The following is a 21,059-nucleotide window of genomic DNA, read 5'->3' as shown; positions in this document are numbered from 1 at the left end:
TCCTGTTTGGAATGAGTGAGGGCACAGTCTTTCCATGCCAGTTCCTCTTCTGTGAAATAACACTTTTACACTTCATGGATGATGAAGCAAATTTATTACAGAGTGTGAAACACTTGGCTGTCTTTTGTTGAGGTCAGAGGCAAATACCAGAGCTGGAGGCAGATGGGGTTTGTGTAGAATATGTGTAGCGGCAAAGCACACCCCTTGTGCTTTGGGTGATATCTTTTCTATTAGCAGTAGTGGTCAGCTCTCATCACTGTGACACCATGTTGTTCATTATTCAGTATGGACAATTACTTAATTATTTTGTTGCTTCATGGGATATAGCCCTAGAGGCGAGGGGGGCCCAAGCCTCTTGCGTGATATTCAGGGATCACCTGCTACAGGCTCAGGAGATTTGCATCCCAACTAGAAGGAAGTGCAGCAGGAGGGCCAGGAGACCTCTTTGGATGGATAAGGAGCTGCTGAGGAAAATTCAAATGGAAAAGGGGGCTTATAAAAGATGGAAGCAAGGACAGGGGGCCTGGGAAGAATACAGGGATGCTGTCTGGGAAGCTAGGGAGCAGGTTAGGAAAGCTAAGGCCCAGTTAGAATTAAACTTGGCTAGGGATGTTAAGGATAACAGAAACAGATTCTATAGGTAACTAGCGAATAAAAAGCATACTAGCAACAACGTAGGTCCCCTCTGGAAGCTATCAGGAGAACTAGCTACCCAGGAAACCAGTCAGTATCGCCTTTGTGCCTGGCAATATCTTGGAGCAGATTCTCCTGGAAGGCATGCTAAGGCACGTGAAAAACAACAAGGTCCTTGGTGACAGCCAGCATGGCTTCACCAACAGGAAATCCTGCCTGAACAATTTGGTGGCCTTCTGTGGTGGGGCTACGCAACTGATGGACAGCGGTAGAGCAGTTAATGTCATCTACCTGGACTTGTGCAATGCGTTTGACACTGTTGCGCATGACATCCTTGTCTCTAAATTGGATAGACATCAATTTGATAGGTGGACCACTCAGTGGATAAAGAACTGGATGGATGGTAAGATGCAAAGATTTGTGGTCAATGGCTCAATGTCCATCTGGAGACTTGTAACGAGTGTTGTCCCTCAGGGATCGGTGTTGGGACTGGTCTTGTTCAACGTCTTTGTCAGTGACACGGACAGTGGGATTTTTTGTTTGCAAATGACACCAAGCTGTGTGGTTCGGTTGATACGCTGGAGGGAAAGAATGCCATCAAGAGGGACCTTGACAGGCTTGTGAGGTGGGCTGATGCCAACCTTATGGAGTTTAACCATGCCAAGTGCAAGGTCCTACACCTGGGTCGGAGCAATCCCAGGCGCAGCTACAGGTTGGGCAGAGAAGAGATTCAGAGAAGCCCTGCGGAGAAGGACTTGGGGGTGCTGGTCAATGAGAAACTTAACATGAGCCAGCTTCAGTGTTCGCTCGCAGCCCAGAAAGCCAACTGTATCCTAGGCTACATCAAAAGGGGCGTGACCAGCAGGTCAAAGGAGGTGATCCTGCCCCTTTATTCTGCTCTTGTGAGAGGTCACTTGGAGTATTGTGTGCAGTTCTGGTGTCCTCAACATAAAAAGGGCATGGAACTGTTGGAACAAGTCCAGAGGAGGGCCACGAGGATGATCGGGGGACTGGAGCACCTCTTGTATGAAGATAGGCTGAGAAAGTTGGGGCTGTTCAGCCTGGAGAAGAGAAGGCTGCATGGAGACCTCCTAGCAGCCTTCCAATATCTGAAGGGGGCATATAAGAATGCTGTGGAGGGACTCTTCATTAGGGACTGTAGTGGTAGGACAAGGGGTAATGGGTTCAAACTTAAACAGGGGAAGTTTATATTGGATATAAGGAAGAAATTCTTTCCTGTAAGGGTGGTGAGGCACTGGAATGGGTTGCTCGGGGAGGTTGTGAATGCTCCATCCCTGGCGGCGTTCAAGGCCAAGTTGGACGATGCCTTGCGGGACATCGTTTAGTGTGAGGTGTCTCTGCCCATGGCAGGGGGAGTTGGAACTAGATGATCCTAAGGTCCTTTCCAATGCTAACTATTCTATGATTCTATGATTCCCTGTTTCTTGATTCAATTGCTAAATTTCCTTCAGTGAAATAAAAAAAAAAATGAATTTGAATTCTCTTGTTTATTCTGTGATGAGGCTTCCCCCTAAAGGGGGAAGATGCTTATACGGAAACACATCTGAATTAAAGTAGTTACCAGATATTTGTGTGAGCACAATCTCATTTTTCTGTATGTTCACATATAGGGAACAAAAAAAAAAAAAAAAAAGTGTAATTTTTTTAAATGCTCAAATAGAACAGTTCTTTTGAAATCCAAACTGAATATTCATAAACTCTCTTACTGTCTTATTTAACTGATTTGAGCTTTCAAATTCTAATGCTTCCTTGGAAGTTATGCTAAAATTGTAACTAATAATCTTCCTACATTTATAAAACATGCAAACACACATATGGTACATACACAGACATTATCCTTATATTAGCTAGATTTTGTTGTCAAAAATACGATAGATCACTTAACAAATATATCATCTGCTGACTTCATTGCAATTTTGTAAGAGGCACTGTTATAAAAATGGTTATGACATTTGCATTTCTGCTTAATTGCTGTGCAGTGAACAAAAAGATAAGAAAGCCAAGAAAGCTTATTAAAACTGAAATGAGGGCAAGGGATAAAAGAGATATTTTAGTGCGGCTGCAGTCAGATCTGTCATTCTCCCATCAAAAACAACCTTATTCTTGGATTTTTTTGGTGGGGAGAGAGGATGTAGGGTTTATATAACCACTCTCTTCTTTTGAGCTACACTTGGTATACAGGGTGCCTGTATTTTAGCTTGGGGGCCTTAGTAGCCACTAAGACTACTAAGCCAGGGGAGCTTCTGGAGGATAATGTCTTTTCCTCTGCCCTGAATAGCTTCCTTTTTCTTTTTCTTTATTGAATTTTTTGCATTTTTCTCAGAATAAATGAGGATATACATAGGGGATTCTAACCCTTACCATGACATGCCTCAGATTTAGCAATTGAGAACTATGTTTTTAAAGGAACCATTGAAAGGAATGTTTCATAGTTTGAAACATTAAGAATTAGGGAACACTCAGTATATGATCATATAATTAATAACTGATTCATATTGTAAGTACACAGAAAGGGAGAGATAAAGGGATATAGTAGTCATTTAAGTCAGGGCCTTTCTATTTTTTCATTAATGACATTATAAGAAAAACAATGCTTTAGAAATAATTTTGTAATTTTTTTCCTTGTTTTAAAACATTAAATATCTGTATATATAAATGTGCATATGCTGCATGCCACTGTAGGGACTTCCCTCTGCTTCTGAATATAACATACCATCTTGCTGTCTGAAACCACCACAGATGATATTTTTATTTAAGCCACAAGTCTAGCTGTGCAGGGAAACTACAGCAGCAAGCTGTCTTAGAGGGACCTGTGTGCTAGAAGAGGCAGCCTATCTCTCCTCTGATTATGCATTTCAGCAGATTGTGGTGAAATTCTGCTTTGTCAACAGAATAAGCCTATTTCTGTCAAATGAGCAGTGGTGCCTTCAGTCACGAAGTAATGATGAGCTATCACTGAACTGCTACAGGAAACAGAACTCGGTTACACAGGTTTTACACACACACACACAAAAAATCAATTCTGTTCCCTCCAGGGAGATGAATAACTCTTGATATCAAGCTGTTTCAGCTTGCACAATTGTGAAAGTCTGATCAAATAAGTAAAATCTACTCAGAATTACCTTCTTGTGTTCAGTCTTTCATCTCTAAAACTGATAGCTTACAATTAGTTTAAAAAGGAGGGACAGTGTCCTGAAATTCAGGAGCTTTCTAGAACTAGGCTATAAATGCTAACAACCGAAGTATAACCAGAGGATATGACTTTTATTTCAAACAGTATTTTTCTAATAATTGTGTGTAGTGATGCTCTCAAGGAACACCTTTCCAACATCACATTTTATAGGATTAAGTCATCCTAGTAGTTTGGTTTAACTGGGTAGTCCGCAATGAGAAGCTGCAGGAATAATTAGTAATCAAATACTATATTTATACTGAACCCCCATCTTGCTGTAATAAGTAATACTCATGTGCTAGTAGTACTTACAGATGTAGTTTAGTTTTGGTTTATTATGTTTTTTGCAGGTGCCCATGTTTACAATGAAAGTAATATCATGACCATTCATTGCAAAATATCTGCAGAAACTTAAAAACATATGAAACCAGAAATCCATTCTCATACTATGTTCCTATGAGTGGTTTTTATCCGCTGAAAACAACTTTGTTTTATAACTACTTTATTTTCATAACAGACTGGGTTGCTGTCATGCTAAAGGGCTTTTGAGGTCATGCTAAAGGACTTTTGAGGTAATGCTGGCATTTATCAGAGCTACCGTATGTTAAAATTTGAACATATTTTTGAGTTCCGTCCTTCTTACATAAAAATGACACATTTCAGATGTTTTGACTGTTATGAGGAATAACATTCATTCCTTGATTCAAACATGTCGACAGTGTAGAAAGCTTCCATTTGTTGTCCCACTTTTGATAACAATTCTTTCATTTCTGAGGAAATTTACATTTCAATATACGTATATTTGTCTATCTTGTTAACAGCTGTTCTACAACCATTGGTATTTTGTAATGCCTGAGATTCAGAAATCGCCTGTTTCAAAAATTATTTAATATAATAACAGAAGAAGTGTGCAATTTTATGTGGATGCTTAAAGAAGGTGCAAATAAATTCTTAAGGGCCAAATATTATGTTGTCAACACATTGTACTATAACATACAATACTCTTGGCTAACACCAATGCATACGTGTAAAAAGGAAGAGCCTACCTCTATAGATTGAAGTCCGTAGGACTTCTGCTGTTGATCTCAGTAGCAGCAAGTGTGTCTCCTAAATTTCAACCAGCAGAAGGAGGAAGCAGTGTGTAATATGAGGGCTTGAAAATCATGTTCCTCAAAACATTTGTGTTGCATCAGTGCCTTGCAGACTTGAACAAAACCCTTTCCTTGTATGTTTTCTTTGGTGCACAGTTTGTGTTCTTATTCAAGATCTCAGCATTTCAGTGTTGCTCTTTCAGTAACTGGAAGCTGAAATATTTATGAGTTATCTTTCTCCTCAAAAAAAAAAAAAAAGGAAGAAAAAGAAATTATACAGAAAGTTTTGGTATTATGGAGTAGCAGTTGCTAATCCATATATACAATGAAATATGTCCCATTACAAGCCTTGTAAAAAAAACAAACAATCCCCAAAGTAGCTCAGACAGAATGAGCTTTTTCTTTGGTGGCATTTTTTGAGTTTTTTGTTTTGGTGGGTTGTTTTTTGTCTTTTTTTTTCGGGGGGGCAGGGTGGGGTTTTTTGTTGTTTTTTTCTTGTTTTGTTTTGTTTTGTTTGTTTGTTTGATTTGGGTTTTGTTGGGTTGGGTGTTTTTGGGGGGGTGTTTTTTTTTGAGGGGTTGAGTTTTGGGGTTTTTTTTTTTTTTTTTTTTTTTTTTTTTTTTAATACGGTATCTCTCTTTCCTCACATTATGACTCTTCTGGTGACATTTACGATACCCTGAAATGTTGTCTGGCATTTTTGCTGCTATTTTGTATTTGTTTTGTTTGTAGTAGCTCCAAAACTGGTTAGCTGAGAAGATAAACGTTTCTGTTATTTTCTTGGCCACTGCAAAATGAATGTTTTCAAGATATTTAGGACTTGAGGAAGTCATATTGAGACATTATATATTTATGATAGTATAATGAAATACATCTTTGAAATAATTTAGTGGGTCTAAAAATGGTAATTAAAAATAAAATAATAACTAAAAAAAAATCAGAAAAAATACTACTGTGAAACTGAACATTAAGAAATAGTCTTACTTCAAGTTTTCTAGAAAGATGCAAAAACTGATTAGACATGTTATGTGCCCTTGCTTTAGTTTTTGGAAAGTTTTAGAAAATCATTAGACAACAAGATTACCAGAGTCTTCTCCAGGCTGAACAACCCCAATTCTCTGTCTTTCCCCATAGGAGAGGTGTTAATCCTTCTGATTGTTTCTGTGGCCTTCCTCTGGACCTTTTCCAACAGCTCCGTATCTTTCCTGTACTGAGCAGCTTCTCATCTATCTGGTTACTGGATTTGGCTGCTTCTAACAAAGACATCAAGACAATATTGTGTACAGTTCTGGTGTCCTCAACATAAAAAGGACATGGATCTGTTGGAACAAGTCCAGAGGAGGGCCACGAGGATGATCAGGGGACTGGAGCACCTACCATATGAAGATCGGCTGAGAAAGTTGGGGCTGTTCAGCCTGGAGAAGAGAAGGCTGCGTGGAGACCTCATAGCAGCCTTCCAGTATCTGAAGGGGGCATATAAGGATGCTGGGGAGGCACTCTTCATTAGGGACTGTAGTGACAGGACAAGGGGTAATGGGTTAAAACTTAAACAGGGGAAGTTTAGATTGGATATAAGGAGGAAATTCGTTCCTGTTAGGGTAGTGAGGCACTGGAATAGGTTGTCCAGGGAGGTTGTGAATGCTTCATCCCTGGCAGTGTTCAAGGCTAGGTTGGACGAGGCCTTGGGTAATATGGTTTAGAGCAAGGTGTCCCTGCCCATGGCAGGGGGGGTTGGAACTTGATCTTAAGGTCCTTTCCAACCCTAACTATTCTATGATTCTATGATTCTAAGACTGCAGGCAGAAGTCGTGTTTCTGAATAAGTAGCAAGGAAATAGCTATCTAACCCAAATTGTTCTGAACATTAAACTACTTGCAAATAGATATGAATTTGTCAAAAAAAAAAAAAAAAAAAAAAAAAAGGTGACAAAATGTTTAATCCAAACAGGAATTTACAGGTTTTATTTGTTCTTTCCCAATCCGAAGGAAATAATTGTGAGTGAAATCGGGGATTTAATTGTGACTTTAATGGGGTTTAAAACTACCCATCACCACCTTCCCCTGTAAGTGGGAAGTGGAAGTGTCAGTCCTTGACCTGTAAATTTCATGGGTTTATTACTGTCCCAGGAAAGACAAGACCCTTGAACCCCATTAGCTTGTCAGAGCCCTCTGCAGGCGTTTTGTCAGACAGCACATCATTAGAAGGCAGTTTGACTATCCTATTCAGGGTACACGGTAACAGATTCACTCACTAAGTTAGAAAAAAAAATTAAAGGAGGTTTTTAAGCTGATCGTAAGTCAATTTAAGACTCTGGAAACTCACACAAAATAGATCTTCACTAAGAGTTTTATTATATTATTTTGTGACAGGTTTAAGGTTTGAAGATTGTCAGTGACAATATAATATACTAGCTGCAAGAAAAAGCATGAAAATAGCATATAAAACCAGCTGAAATTAAATGAAATGTGAATAGAGTTTAGCTCTTACCCAATAGGTGTCCCTGTGTGGGTAGAAGACAGGTTCAGCCTGTTGACTGATCCCAGCAGTTACGTTGGAGTCTTCCCTCTCATTTTTACCCCCTTAATTTCTCATATTTATACAATTTAATTAAAATTAATAACTCCCTGTAACCCTTCCATCTTTTACCAGTTGTTCAACTTACTTGCACAAGGAATACATAACTAATGGTCTAACTACTCATGCTCAGGGGAGGGTCTTCCAACCTGGGCAGGGGTCTTTTGACCCACGGGTGTCATTTTTAGTATTAAAATGAGATTATAATCAGGCAAGTTGAACAAAAGGACACCTAATAGTATTTTTCTCAGTTGTGAAAAGCGTATTTTGACAGTTTTCCAGGAATTGTCAGGATGTAGCAGACTTCAAGTCTTTCTTGATTAGAAGTTTGTTAATCTTATTTTTCCCAGTCCTGTTTTCCTCAGTTCTGTTTTTCTCAGGCTTCCTACAAGACTAAAACCCCTCCATCTGTCAGTTATCATCATAAATCACTTGCTTCTCGGGCCTCCTGACCATTTAAGAGGTCGTTGTATCTGTTTAGGCTCCTTCACAGTAATACAAATCCAAATTTCTTATCTAAATACCTATGGAATTTTAATAGTATATGATTATAAGGTTAAATATATTGTTATGGAGCTTAAACTAAACATGAAGCTTGAGTATGTATCTGTGGCACTTGAGTGGCTCTAGTGATATGTATTTCTGGTGTGAAATTCTCTCACTTTACGATCCTTCTTTGTCGTCTGCTACTGATGTTTATCAGTACATGGCATCTTCATGTTCCCGCACTTCCAGGAAGTATAAAAGAGCCCGTCCACAGTGTCTTCACTCCTTTCCACTCTCTCTTCAGTTAATCTCAGCATATGCCAAGGTCACAGGGGTGCTGGGGAGCTATCATAGGGCAGATTCTGTGCATGTTAACCTCATTCCATCCCAGAAGTAGCAGCTACATTTTCTTTAAAAATCTAAAATGTCTTTAATATTGTAACATAACTTTGAGGATTTGAGGCGGGGGGGAGTATCTTTAATTTTCCCCATTATTCCACACAGGAATAAAAATATAGAACAGAAAATGTAGTACATGAATGACAGCATAAGTTGAATTTTATATTCAGAAGGAGTTTATATATTAATTTAATTCTGCACCAATTATACAAACCGGTGGTACTGTATTTATGAACTGAACCAAACTGTGTTATACAGCTATTCTTGTATTTAGACAGTGAGGAATCTGGAGGTGAAGCTAGGTCAGAAAAAGCCACAGATAATTAAGCTGGCAGCCCATCTGAAAGCTGTGTCCTGCTACAGGAGGAAGCAGCCAGACAAGCCAAAGCAGAGATCCTGCATTTCTGTCAAATGAAGTGGATTTTTCTGGGAGATCACCACCAAGAAACAGTATTGGAGAGGTCTCTCCTACCATCTTTCACATATCTGTGCTGAAAGGCACTGTACAAAGACACTGATACATAGAAGTTGGGCCACTGAAAAAGAAGAGGCAGTGACTTTCAATTATCTGAAATGTGTTTAGAATTTTTCAGTTTACATTTTAGGCTTCTCAAACCTAAATAAATAAAAATGTGAATAAACATGTATAAAGCAAACCTCATTTCTGTCAAATTAAAATAGCTTACACAGGCATGCTTGCATTAGGTGAAATTATTCAAAGCTATCTATGCATAAATGCTTTCATACATTCACGTTGCACTGTTTACATGAATTTGGATTTTCATGTCTGGATATTCTGGATGATTCATGATTCTGAGGATGAGACCAGCAAGTCTGAAAACTAAATCAAGAAATGAAAATACATAGTTACGGTGTCTGGCACCTATCTCTGCCGTATTCTCATACCTCTTTGTTCATTGGGGCAGCTGAAGCCTCTGTAGCCTTTTCATTTTTCACCTCAGAGTTATTTGCCTTAGTGGTTCAGCTCTGCTGAATTCTGAGATGTGTCATACTCTGCTTGGGGCTGGCCACTGGAGATGGAAACCTGTCATTGAGAGGAGTGAAAGTGCATAGCTGTTGTTTTTTTACATTATGGAATCAGGAAAATAAGAATGAATTTATTTAGGGTTGCTGCAGAAGAAGGGAATTATTCTTTAACATGGAATCTCAACTCACTTGTGTTTTGAGAGCCTTGCAACAAAAAAAATATGCCCCTCTGGTTGTCCTGGCCTTTCCAAGAAATTAGTTCCAAAGGATCCTTCAGTAATGTTTAACTAAAATGGCTCACTGAGCTGTTTTCTTCTCTGAAGCTGACTACTTCTCTACACTTTGAATGTGTGGACATAAAGATGGCTTTTATTACCTTTAAGGGCAAACAGGCAGACTGGAAAGAAGATCTGGAGGCTGGACTGAGAAATATCACTTCCAGCACTGGGTAGAGTAGGTAGCTAGGGTGGGTGGAAGTGCTTGCTTGCCTGTATTTGGCTTCAGGGATGCTGTTGATGTGAACATAATAGGAGTACAATTTGGTTTCTGTTGCCTGAGCTTCCATGCCTCTGATTTTCAGCAACAGACTGAAGCAGATCAGGATCAAATTTTAGAGCTCAAAATTAGAGCAAACTAAAAAATATTTATTGTGTTGATACAGACCACACTGGGGAAGCTTTGGAAACTATCTGTGGTAAAGCTGGTCATAAGAGCACGGTCAAAAATAGTTGATAGGTGTCGTGGTTTAAGCCCAGGCCATAAGTCAGCCATGCAGCCCTGTCACTCACTTCCCCCATTTTCTTACCCCCGCCCTGCTTCTGGAGGGACGGGGAAGAGAATCGAAAGAATGTAACTCCTATGGGTTGAGATAAGAACAGCCCAGTAACTGAGGTATAACACAAATCACTACTGCTACCACCAGTAATAACAGTGATAAGGGAAATAACAAGGGAAGAGAATACAATAGCACCTGTTGATACCCAGCCCAACTGAGCAGTGAACCAGCCATTCCTGGTTAACTCCCAGTTACATCCTGGGAATGACGTGCTGTGGTATGGAATACCTCTTTGGTCAGTTTTGGTCAGGTGTCCTGTTTCTGCTTCCTCCTGGCTTCCCCTCCTCCCTGGCAGAGCATGAAACTGAGAAAGTCTTTGGTCAGAGTAAACATTTGAACAATAACTAAAAACATCGGTGTTATCAGTGCTGTTCCCAGGCCATAAGTCAAAAACACAGCACTGCACCAGCTACTAAGAAGGAGAAAAAAATGACTGCTACTGCTGAACCCAGGACAACAGGCAAATTTTCTATGTATGTGATGGTCCTTGAATGAAAGAAACTTGCAAATTGAATTATATCAGTTTGTTTATTGATCTGTTTCTTCAAATCCTGCTTTGTTTTCAGCATGTGAATTTCCTATTTGGGAATTCTAGACTTTCTCTGCAGTATTCACTTATATAAATTTCATAAAATTCTTGAACTTTGCTAAAGTTTTGCTTTGGTAGCAGGTTAAACATTGTCAAAGACTGACTCTTCTGAAGAAACTACTTGCTTTGTATTCCAATTCAGTGTGCACACATCAACGCATTAATCTATGGGATGACATGCTACTTGAGAGACCTTCTCTTTAATTCTGCTTCTAGTAGAGAATTTTTTTTTTCTTCATAGGGAAGTAAGTGTAAAACAAGAATAATTAAATCTGTTTCATAACAACTGCAGCAGTTATAAGTATTGGAATTATTTACTTTTTAAATTGAGAGTTTTAATGCAATGTCATTTGAGAGTTTCAAGGAGTCTAGAGAAGTGGCATCAGTTTGCTAGTAAACAGCCTTGAAGCAATAACTTAGTGATGATTTTTCTCTTTTTAGTGTCTACTTTCAAACCGTGTCATACTTATTTTCATTTTTGCTGGGTAGATATGGAGAAGGCTTACAGAGAGTATTTCAAAGGAATCTTATGCATGTGCAGAAGTCATTCTTCTAATACATATAATAAATATAATTGCTGGATATCTCTGTCCATATCTACCTTTAATGAGTAACTCTGATAATGGAACATGAGAAATATCTTCTATTCAGAAAAGAACACACGCAGAGTTAGCAGGAGATAAAAATCTAATCGTTCAGAAACAAGACAGAAACCTGCAAGGGATAATCTTTATGCAGCTGCATAACAGCTAAACAAAAGGATTCAATGTAACATTTGAGACTGAATGATAGGATCTGTCCTCCTCTAGCTCTAGTTGAGCTGTAGATTGCAGTTGTGCTAATTCATCAGTCAGCATCTTCCTTGTTTCCAATAATGCTGTCAGTTTTATTTCTATAAAGAAGGTGGATTGCATTTGCAAAATGGATGATGTGGTGGCAAAGATGTTCCAATATTTGATGACCTTCTGAGTCATCAGGACTTACTTATTAACACTCAGTTGTTCCTGAGCTCAGAACCCCATGAAGACACAGCTGCTTGGGCACACACTCCTGGTAGACATAATTTTAAGGGCCTCTGGCTTCAATAAATAAGCTTTTTTCTCTCATTCATTCTCATACCAACTGTTTTTTTTTCTGTCCCTTTTCTATAAATCCTTGGAGAATGTATTTTGATTTATTAGCTCCCCTCCACTCCCTGTCAGAAAAAAAAAAAAAAAAAAAAGCCAACCAAAAAAAATCCTAGAAAACAGATGTTCTATGAATAATAATATATGTAGCTTTGCAGAAGAGGACCTGAGGGTCCTGGTGGAAATAAAGTTAAACATGACCCAGTACCATGCCCTTGCAGCAAAGAAGGCTAATGATAACCTGGGCTGCATTAGAAAAGCTGTTGGCAGCAGGCTGAGGGAGTCTAGTCTTCCCCCTACTCAGCACTCATGAGGCCACACCTGCAGAAAGTGACCAGTTCTGGGCTCCCCAGTATGAGAGAGATATGGGCATACTCGAAGGAGTCCAATGAAGACACACAAAGGTGATTAAGGAATTGGTTCATCTCTGCAATGAACTTACTAACATATAAATACACGGAGGGAGTATGCAAAATGGATGAAGCCAGGACTCTTTTCAGCATTGCCTGGTGAAAGGACCAGAGGCAATGGTCACAAAATGAAACACAGGAAGTTCTGTCTGAACATCAGGAAACACTTCACTGCGAGGGTAACTGAGCCCTGGTGCAGGATTCTTAGGGAGAATGAGGAGTCTTCATCCTTGGCAATATTCAAAAACTGTCTGGACATGTTCCCGAACAAACAGCACTAGGTGACCCTGTTTGAGCAGGGGAGTCAGTCCGTATGACCTCCTTCCAACCTTAGATGTTTTGTGATCCTGTGATTCTGTAAATGAAAGAAATAGGAGAAATAAGAAAACTCTGTTAACTTGCCATTTTCCAAATAAGTCATTGTACTGCATTTCTGCTATTCTTGCATATGGTGCTAAACAAGGTATAAAATTTACTCTTCTTCATGATTATTGGTTCTTCATGATCATTGGTGATGGCAAGTGCCATCACCTCCTGAATTATAAAGCAACAGTTTACGTAAAGGCATTTCATGCAAGGGTATTATCTCCCTGCTACAGTTTGTAGAAAGCTAAAGGGTTTTTCAGCTATAAGGGTACATTCACAAGCTCTTCATACTTTTGTCTCCTTTGGGAATATACATAGATCTGCTGCAGATAAAACATTTCGTATCATTCTGACATGTCTCCATTTTAGTGCTTTATGACTCACTGACCCAAAATTTCTTTGCTAACAATCCTGGGAGGCTGCACAGAAATGAGTACCTAATTCAGCACTATATTTGTAAGTAGCACTAAAATATTAATATACTATTAAATTCAGACTAGGGATAATCCATACTGTGCTCACCTTATATAATTTGTGCAGTACAATGTTTTTTTCTGATTGATTCCCATCCTTTTTAGCCACCTGTAACATTTTTACCTGTAATCATATTTAAGTGCTGTACCCTGAAAGAGTTCACATACTAAGTATTTTAATATAAAATAGTTTTTAAAATTAAGATTTATTTGCAGTGAGCAGTGCATAGATATGGTATTAATGTACTTTAGAAAACTTTTAAATTATAATTTTCTTAAATCATATACTCTCTCTGATTAGTTTTACAATTAATGGACTCCCTAAGATACCAGTGTAACTGATTTATACATGTATACATATGTATGATGATGATGGCTTGACTTTGCGAACGAAGATTTGGGAAGGGCTTTACCCACGCTTACTACAAGCACAGGGCTTTGCAAGTGTGACTAAACCCTTCGGGCCTGCACAGACAGGTCTCAACTGAAGGGTCAGACAAAGTGTGCCCATGGGCAGGATGGGCTCACTAGCCTTTGGGCAGCCATCCTAGGAGGAAAACTCTAACTTCAAACCCAGGCAGATGGAGCTCATTTAGCCTTGTAAGTCCATCCATCTAAGAGAAGGATACTCTAACCAAACCTATGACCTGAGGACTTTGCTGTCACTGTCCAAGCTCACTAGGCCCTGACAGATACATACGTACGTATAGACACATAGAGTATAGGAATATATGTTGTAAGAATATGGGAGTTTTCTTTTAAACTTATCTGAAAGAAAGTTTTAACTTCAAATAAAATGTATTTAGATGCATATTCTTTTACTGTAAGAGTAAAGTGTTACACTATAGGAGTATTTAGACATTCCAGTGCTGTAAGAGTATGGCTTTTTATTTTTTTTTTTTCCTTTTAATTTATATGAAAGGAATCTTTAATTTTAAAGAAAATATTTTATAGGGAAATCAGTAAACATCATGCAATTTTGCCTTTCATGTAACTGACCATACAAATTCTTAATTAAGATTGTCATAATTTTGTTCAAATATTTTGTACTAAGAAAGTCAGGCTTTATTAAAATGTGGAAATCAATGTCAGATTGATTACAGCTTTCACAGGGGGATAAGTTTCACTTAGATATTAAAAAAGACAGAGATCATGCAGAAAAGTCAATAACATAAAAGTTTACACTTAGGTTTTTTTCTAGCTTACTCAGAAAAGAATCTTTAAGGTATAAGGATGAGAAAATTGAATTCCCTTTCTAAAGGCTAATTTGTATTTCATTTTTATTGTCCAAAGCATCAATAAAAGGCCTTTCACATCAATCAGTAGCTCTCTCTGACACAAGGAAAGTGTTATTCTAAAACAGTTATAAGACTGTGCATTATCTCTTGGTAGGGTGGGAGGGAAGGGGAAACTTAGGATGGCAGCATATATCACTTGTGGCAGAACATAAAATGTGGGAGTTTTGGTTTCCAAGGATGGAAGTAGACACTAAATCCAAGCAATACTTTCTGGTGTGACTAATTCAAACACAGTAAAACAACTATCTTGCAAAGCACTGGTATACAAATAGTCCTGGAGTCTCATGTGCAGTGGGTTATTTCGTAGTATCATGCAAATAATTAGGTGATCCTTGAGGGAAGAAGTTTGTGCTTATGCAATTCAGTCGAGGTCAAATGAAGTTTTCAAACTGGGTTGTCCCCTGGGGGTGTGGAAGCAGGAGGTAATTTCTGAGACACAGAGGAAAATTCCAGCCAGCTTCTGTTTGTTTCCCTCCACTTTACTTCTCTCCTCCTCCATTCCTGCAGCACTGCCCCAGCACTTGCAGCTCTTTTGGCTCTGGAAGCTTTGTGGAAAAGACAATCTGTGATTTCAGCTATCAGGGCCAGGGAGCGTGGGAGTCAGCCATCCCAGAGGTTGGGGTAAAAAAGCCCCAAACCAACAAACAGGAACTTTGCATAGAAAGTTTGAAAACTGCTGATTTTTATAAATGGTTCAGAAGCCATAGACTGATGAAGGCATCAGACCCTGCCACTAGGGTGACCTCACTGCATGGCAGCAATTCTGGCTGCAGTACTCTCTGGCCTTCCTCCCTCACCACGTGGCCCAAGGGCTCAGCAATGTCCTTAAGCAACCCCACTGCTATTTAAAGGCTTTATATTTTTTTTGTGCAAAACTTCTAAAGCTCACAAAGAGCCTCTGGAGCCACTGCCCAAGAGCATGAGTAGCTTATCAATAACATGGTTTTGTTTTTCCCTTGAATTAAAGCTTTTCTCTCCAGCTTTCAGGCATCCAGGTAACTAACAGAACTTACTTGGTCTGAGAAAGGACTGGTTTGTGTCTACAAAACCATGAAAAAACTTACTGATCAAGTCAACAAAAATTTCCCCCTGAAATGGGTTGGACAATTTGTAGAAAGTGAATATTGACCTCACTGGACAAGTTTACTTATTCAAATTTTAAATACTGTGAAGAAAAGACTTTTTGCAGACTTTCTTTTTAATGTCCAGTTTGAGAGGAGCTGGAAATAAAGTTACATTCCCAACTCAGCTTGTATGGTGAGGAGAAACATAAAAGATTTTTTTTTTGCTTTCTGATTGTTCTCTGGTTTGTTTACCATGGTAAATAGCATTATTATTATATATAGCGTAACTCAGTACAAACAGCTAATGTCTATTAATACACACCTTGCAAGTTTTCTCGTAATTCTACTGAAAGGGTAAAATTTAACTTGCTGTCATGATGGACACTGAAAGAACATGTCTGCTCTGCTGCCAGTTATCTTCCTAATTTGTCATTGCGTTTAATATGCCCTGTAAAAATACAGTGTAATGATAGACTACGTACTACAAGTATTACATCCCTTGAAAATGGAGGAAAAATAATGGAAATGCAGAGGAATGCAAAGACTTAAGATTTCTGTCTTAAATGAAAAAACACTTAAATAGGTCTGGCTGCATTTGTAGGTATCATTATTGTACTATGGTTCCATCAGACCTTATTTAGAACTGCAGAAAGGTAGTGTTGTGCCTGATGATAAAACGTCAGGATCAACAGAGGTCTGTTTGACCTGTTCATCTCTCCTTTGAATGCTTCATTTTTTGTGCTAGATGAAGATAGTTTTATCGTTAACACCTTTGGGGAGAGGAACTTCTTTACACAATGAAAGCAATTTGGCTGCACTCTACAATGAAATAAAACAGGGGTAGTGGTGAGGACTTTCCAAAGACCATTTCTTTCTAGTCCCAAAGACAGTGTGTCTTCTGTATATGTGGAAGACGAATATACGTGCTATATCTCCCTGAATTATCCTGCTGGTTAAGGGTATGCCTGGAAAAGCACCAGAGTGGACAAGTAGCAAAAAGAGTCCCAGTTTCCTTCCTTCTGTCATGAATAGGGATGATGAGCGTTGCTGCCTGGGAAGCACTGAGCTGTATAAATCCACTGCCAAATTCTCTCTGGTGAGGCTGACAATTGCCAGGTTTTATTCAGTGCAAGAAAAAAGTAGAGTTCTGTAAAAGTAGCCTATCTTGCCCTTTTTTGAGATTTATAGTATAACGAAATTATGCTGTGAGTGCTTAGTTCTCTAAGCAATTCCTTTAAATGTAGTTGTTGATATTGCAAGTAGTTTAGAGAAACTACTTTTGCTCTGCATGTGTTCTCTTCTCTGTTTCCCCCTTGTGTCTCATCTTCCTCCTCCTCCTGTTCTGATAGGTTACTTGCTAATTTAATTTATTTTTAAGTTGTATTTGATTTAAATGGATTTGTTGTCTTAAACAAAAATCCCCAAATAGCTTATTGATTCCTGTTTTTGTATGGTCTAAATTTTTTTTTTAATTTTTTTTTTGACCCTCTGTAGTATATGCATGCTTGCCAGAGAGCTCTGCTTTGTGCTACTTTTTCTGCTAGCTGAGGGGCTCCACACCTACTGTATCCACCATGCTCCAGCTGTTATCAGCACATTTACCTCCTCTTTCTTCTTCTTCATTCCTACCTGGGAACTGTTTAGTTTTCTTTCCCTTTTTCTGTTCTGTGAGCCCATTATCTTGGTTTTCTTTGCTCATACTGTTTGCGTTTCTCTGCCTTTTATATCATTATTTTCAGTTTTGTATCACTCCTACAGCCTAGGTTTCTGACACAGAGTATGAAATAGGTCACATTGACAGTGCAGTTAGTATTTGGCATTGCAATAAAAAAGTCTGTGTCACCGGGGGACATCCTGTGCTTTAGGTCCTTTGATGATACTTTGGGATTTTGAGAGAAAATTATGTTAGGGAACTCAGCTGACAAAGTATCCATCCAGACTGCTTCAGTACCTTATATCTGACATTTTAGAACATAATTATTACCCTACAGCCCAGTCAATTTGTGCTTCTGTCTGCAGGAGTCTTATATCCATATGATTCAAATGACAGGCACACAACTTGGAGTCATTAAATTCAAACATCCTCTTCAAACAATGGGTTTAAACATTTTTGAGATATTTCTTCTTACAGAGCAGGAAGCCTAAGCTGCATCTGGTAATTAATCTGCTGTTGCGATGGAAACTTGGATGTGCCTCAAGAGGAATTCTAGCTCTGGCAATTGACATTGCCACTGTTGCAGAACAGAGCTCTTAGTAGGCCAAAACATAAACCAGAATTTTTGGCCAATTCACTCTGAAGAGTGTGAAAAAAAAAGCCCCAAACAGAAAAAAAAAAACACCCAAAACAAAAAACACAACCAACCAACCAACCAAACAAAACCCACCAAAAAAAAACCCCAAAAAAAACTACAAAAAATCTCGACCCAATGAAATAAGCAAGGAAACAAAAAGGTTTTGCTCAATTTGCTTCTTCAGAGAATGATATTACAGTTAATTAGGTTTTGTGCTTGTTTTTTTTTTATTTTTTCCCTCCCAGCTCCTTCTAGAAATTTTTAAATTGTAAGATTCAGTAACATGAACAAAACATAATGCTCAAACACACAGAAAGAAAGAAAAGAGACTATTTAAAAATGCAAATCGAGTAGCTAGTACTTCTCTGTCATAGCTTCCTATGCATTGCTCCCTGTCATTCAATAATGGAATCTTCTTACCTAGTTAGTGCACTCTTGTTCTTCAGAGCTTGATGGTTTCTTTAGACCTTCTTCCTATTTCCAAAGGATAGATGTTCCAAGAACAGAAAAACAATTTTGCCAATTTGGAAAAACTGATTTAGGTGACTTTTTATGATGTTTTCCAGCCACATAATCAATAAATATTCCAAACAGAGTCTTAATGGGGGAACAACATAATGTAAAGAAATAGCAATGTGTTCTTTAAAACACTACATGATTTTAAATTGCATGCATGGGTAAGAATGGTGATAGGCTCTTAGCTTAAAAGTAGCAAGAGTCATTCATATTCAGTGAATGTGAATCCATAATTTTTTTTTAATAAAGCTTAGCTTTATTTGCTTTATACACTCAGATTCTTGAATGGGCTAATAAATTATACTTACAGATTCATTATAAGGGCTTAATTTCTGTTTGTTTTCTTTACAAGTCGTTGAATTAAGTGGATAGCTAAGGGTCATTCTGTTCCAGAATTTATAACTCTAAGAAAATTCTCTAATTTGACAGTAACTTATATATCTTTCTTTTCAGGTTTACATTTTCTGTAGAAAATTGGACTACAGAGCTCTTTGAATGATGTTTCTCTTATTCTTTGTCCTTAAGCATTTCTGTCCCCTCTCTTGAAAAGAAAAATGAAACAGATTTTACAAAATTTAAAGAGAATGAGAAAATGTAACCATCTTTGAGATCCTGCCATGTCTGAGAAACATGAGACTGTTGTAAATCAGCAGTCTGTTCGGAGAATGCGAGAATGGAAATAAGAAAAATGTTTCCTTACTGCTGTCTGCAGGATCCTCTTTCAGCAGATCAGGGGTCAAATGCATTTACAAAACAGTAGGAGAGCATTGTCACAGTGTGGTCCTGAGGAGTGCTCAACTTCACACACTCGTTCGCTGCCCCCCTGGAAACTAAAATAAATTAAAAAAAAATCAAGTAATTTTGTCTTTAGCCTAATTAAAGATGTGGGAAGACAATGTTCCCTCGTCTCTGGCTGCCTAGCATATCAATATTCAGCAGCAGCAGAAGTGACAGTTTTCAGAAGAGAGCCCAAACTAATGAAAGCTCTAGGTAATGAGGAAACATTTTGGCATAGGAGTATGGGGATTGAAAGCTAATGTAAATAAATTAGCAGTCCATTAGTTTAAAACATCCTTTATTCCAAAATGGGAAGGATCACAAGACTCGTTTTAATTGAAGACTTCAAAAAGATTACCACTTCCACTTTAAACTATGCTCAGATACGTTAAGTAGGTGGATCTGGATGCTCCAATTTGGCATTTGCCTCTGGTACTACAACATGATCTGTTCACCCTGAGAGCTGTTGTTATATTGTCTGTCTGTGAGTTGGTTGTCTAATTTCATTGGCGAATATATAGAGCTTGCATTGCTTATTTATTTTATCATAGAATCATAGAATAATTAGGGTTGGAAAGGACCTTACAATCATCTAGTTCCAGCCCCCCCCTGCCATGGGCAGGGGTACCTCACAGTAAACCATGTCACCCAAGGCTCTGTCCAGCCTGGCCTTGAACACCGCCAGGGATGGAGCATTCACAACTTCCCTGGGCAACCCATTTCAGTGCCTCACCACCCTAACAGTAAAGAACTTCGTCCTTACTTTGGGGGAAATTGCTCTCAAATACGCAGTGGGGACTGTAATGTTAAAAGCAGTTTGACAAAAGGGAGAAATAAATAGTCTTAGAGTAAGGTCCACCAGTGCCTTCTAAATATTGTAGGTACTGGCTGGGAAAGAAGTAAAATTATTATGAACAGCTATAAAATAAACACAAAATACAATATCTGTTTGCTATCTCTTGCTTGGGATGAAAAGAATGCCATAAAAGCAATGTCATGTACATAGAATTTATTTTTTTTACATTATTCTATTATTTCTCTTTTTATTGCATTACAGAAACTCAACTTACTGTATGAAAGTGTCCATTTCATTGACGGTGGGTGAAAATGACACTGGACTCTGCTACAATTCAAAGATGAAATATTTTGAAAAAGCTGAACTTAGCAAAAGCAAGGAAATCTCATGCCCTGAAATTGAGGATTTTTTATTTCCTTTTAGAGAGCCTGAAATTCTGTGGTATAAGGTAAGGAATGCTAAAGATTTTTAATATTCAACATGTTATTATGCAACGTTGTTCTGATTTTCATGATCTAAATATGATATGAAGCCTGGATTGTTTTAAAATTTGTTGAGAACAGACAACATAATCAAGGATAGAAAAGAATAAACTAAGTGGAGAAAATTAAAATGCTTCCATTGGTCAACTTTAGAGCTTGTATTTTCTTAATATCTATTTATGACTGTCACAAAGAATTGCCTCCTTCCTGCTTAACTAGAAGGCTAAAACTGAAAAGCGTTACCAACCTGGTCTGGTTTGATTTGCTAAGGTAAAATCATGTGAGCTGCTTATGTAGCAATTCATTTTGCTATACAGGCTAAAGAGTGTGCTTCTAAAAACTCAGACATAAAATCTACTTGGATATGAATAGGATAGCTATACATGCTATTTATTATCTGAATGGATGGGTTAATTTTGCAGCATAAAATTCAGCAAAGACTTCAAAAATTTGGTCTTTGCATATTACCTTTTACTTGTAAATATAATTTAATTGTTTTTATCAGTGACTTTATTTCAATATTGTGTACTGATTCCCTGATCATTACTTAAGGGGCAGACAAGCTCTTGCAAAGAGTGCTGCCTTTGGACATTACAGTAGAACTATGAACAGCACCTTGAGTTCTGGATTTCTTACCATTGCAGGAGACACTCAATACTTAAGTACTGTAAG

At 38.2% G+C, this 21,059-nt stretch overlaps 1 protein-coding gene across 3 annotated transcripts in view; it reads left to right on the top strand.

The window, feature by feature from the left end:
• The window catches only part of IL1RAPL1 (interleukin 1 receptor accessory protein like 1), a 721,418-nt gene that overhangs the window by 432,519 nt on the left and 267,840 nt on the right, over positions 1-21,059 (top strand). For all 3 annotated transcript variants that reach the window (XM_061355103.1, XM_061355105.1, XM_061355104.1), the window contains one exon: positions 20,167-20,353. In XM_061355103.1, coding sequence (XP_061211087.1) covers positions 20,167-20,353 — 187 coding nt within the window. The remainder of the gene's footprint in view (positions 1-20,166; positions 20,354-21,059) is intronic.

Source organism: Neopsephotus bourkii, unplaced genomic scaffold (genome assembly GCF_033783945.1).
Source record: "Neopsephotus bourkii isolate Nb327-2 ecotype Australia unplaced genomic scaffold, CSIRO-AGI_Nbou_v1 NB_780, whole genome shotgun sequence".
Taxonomy (NCBI): domain Eukaryota; kingdom Metazoa; phylum Chordata; class Aves; order Psittaciformes; family Psittacidae; genus Neopsephotus; species Neopsephotus bourkii.
This window is presented reverse-complemented; position numbering and strand designations above follow the sequence as displayed.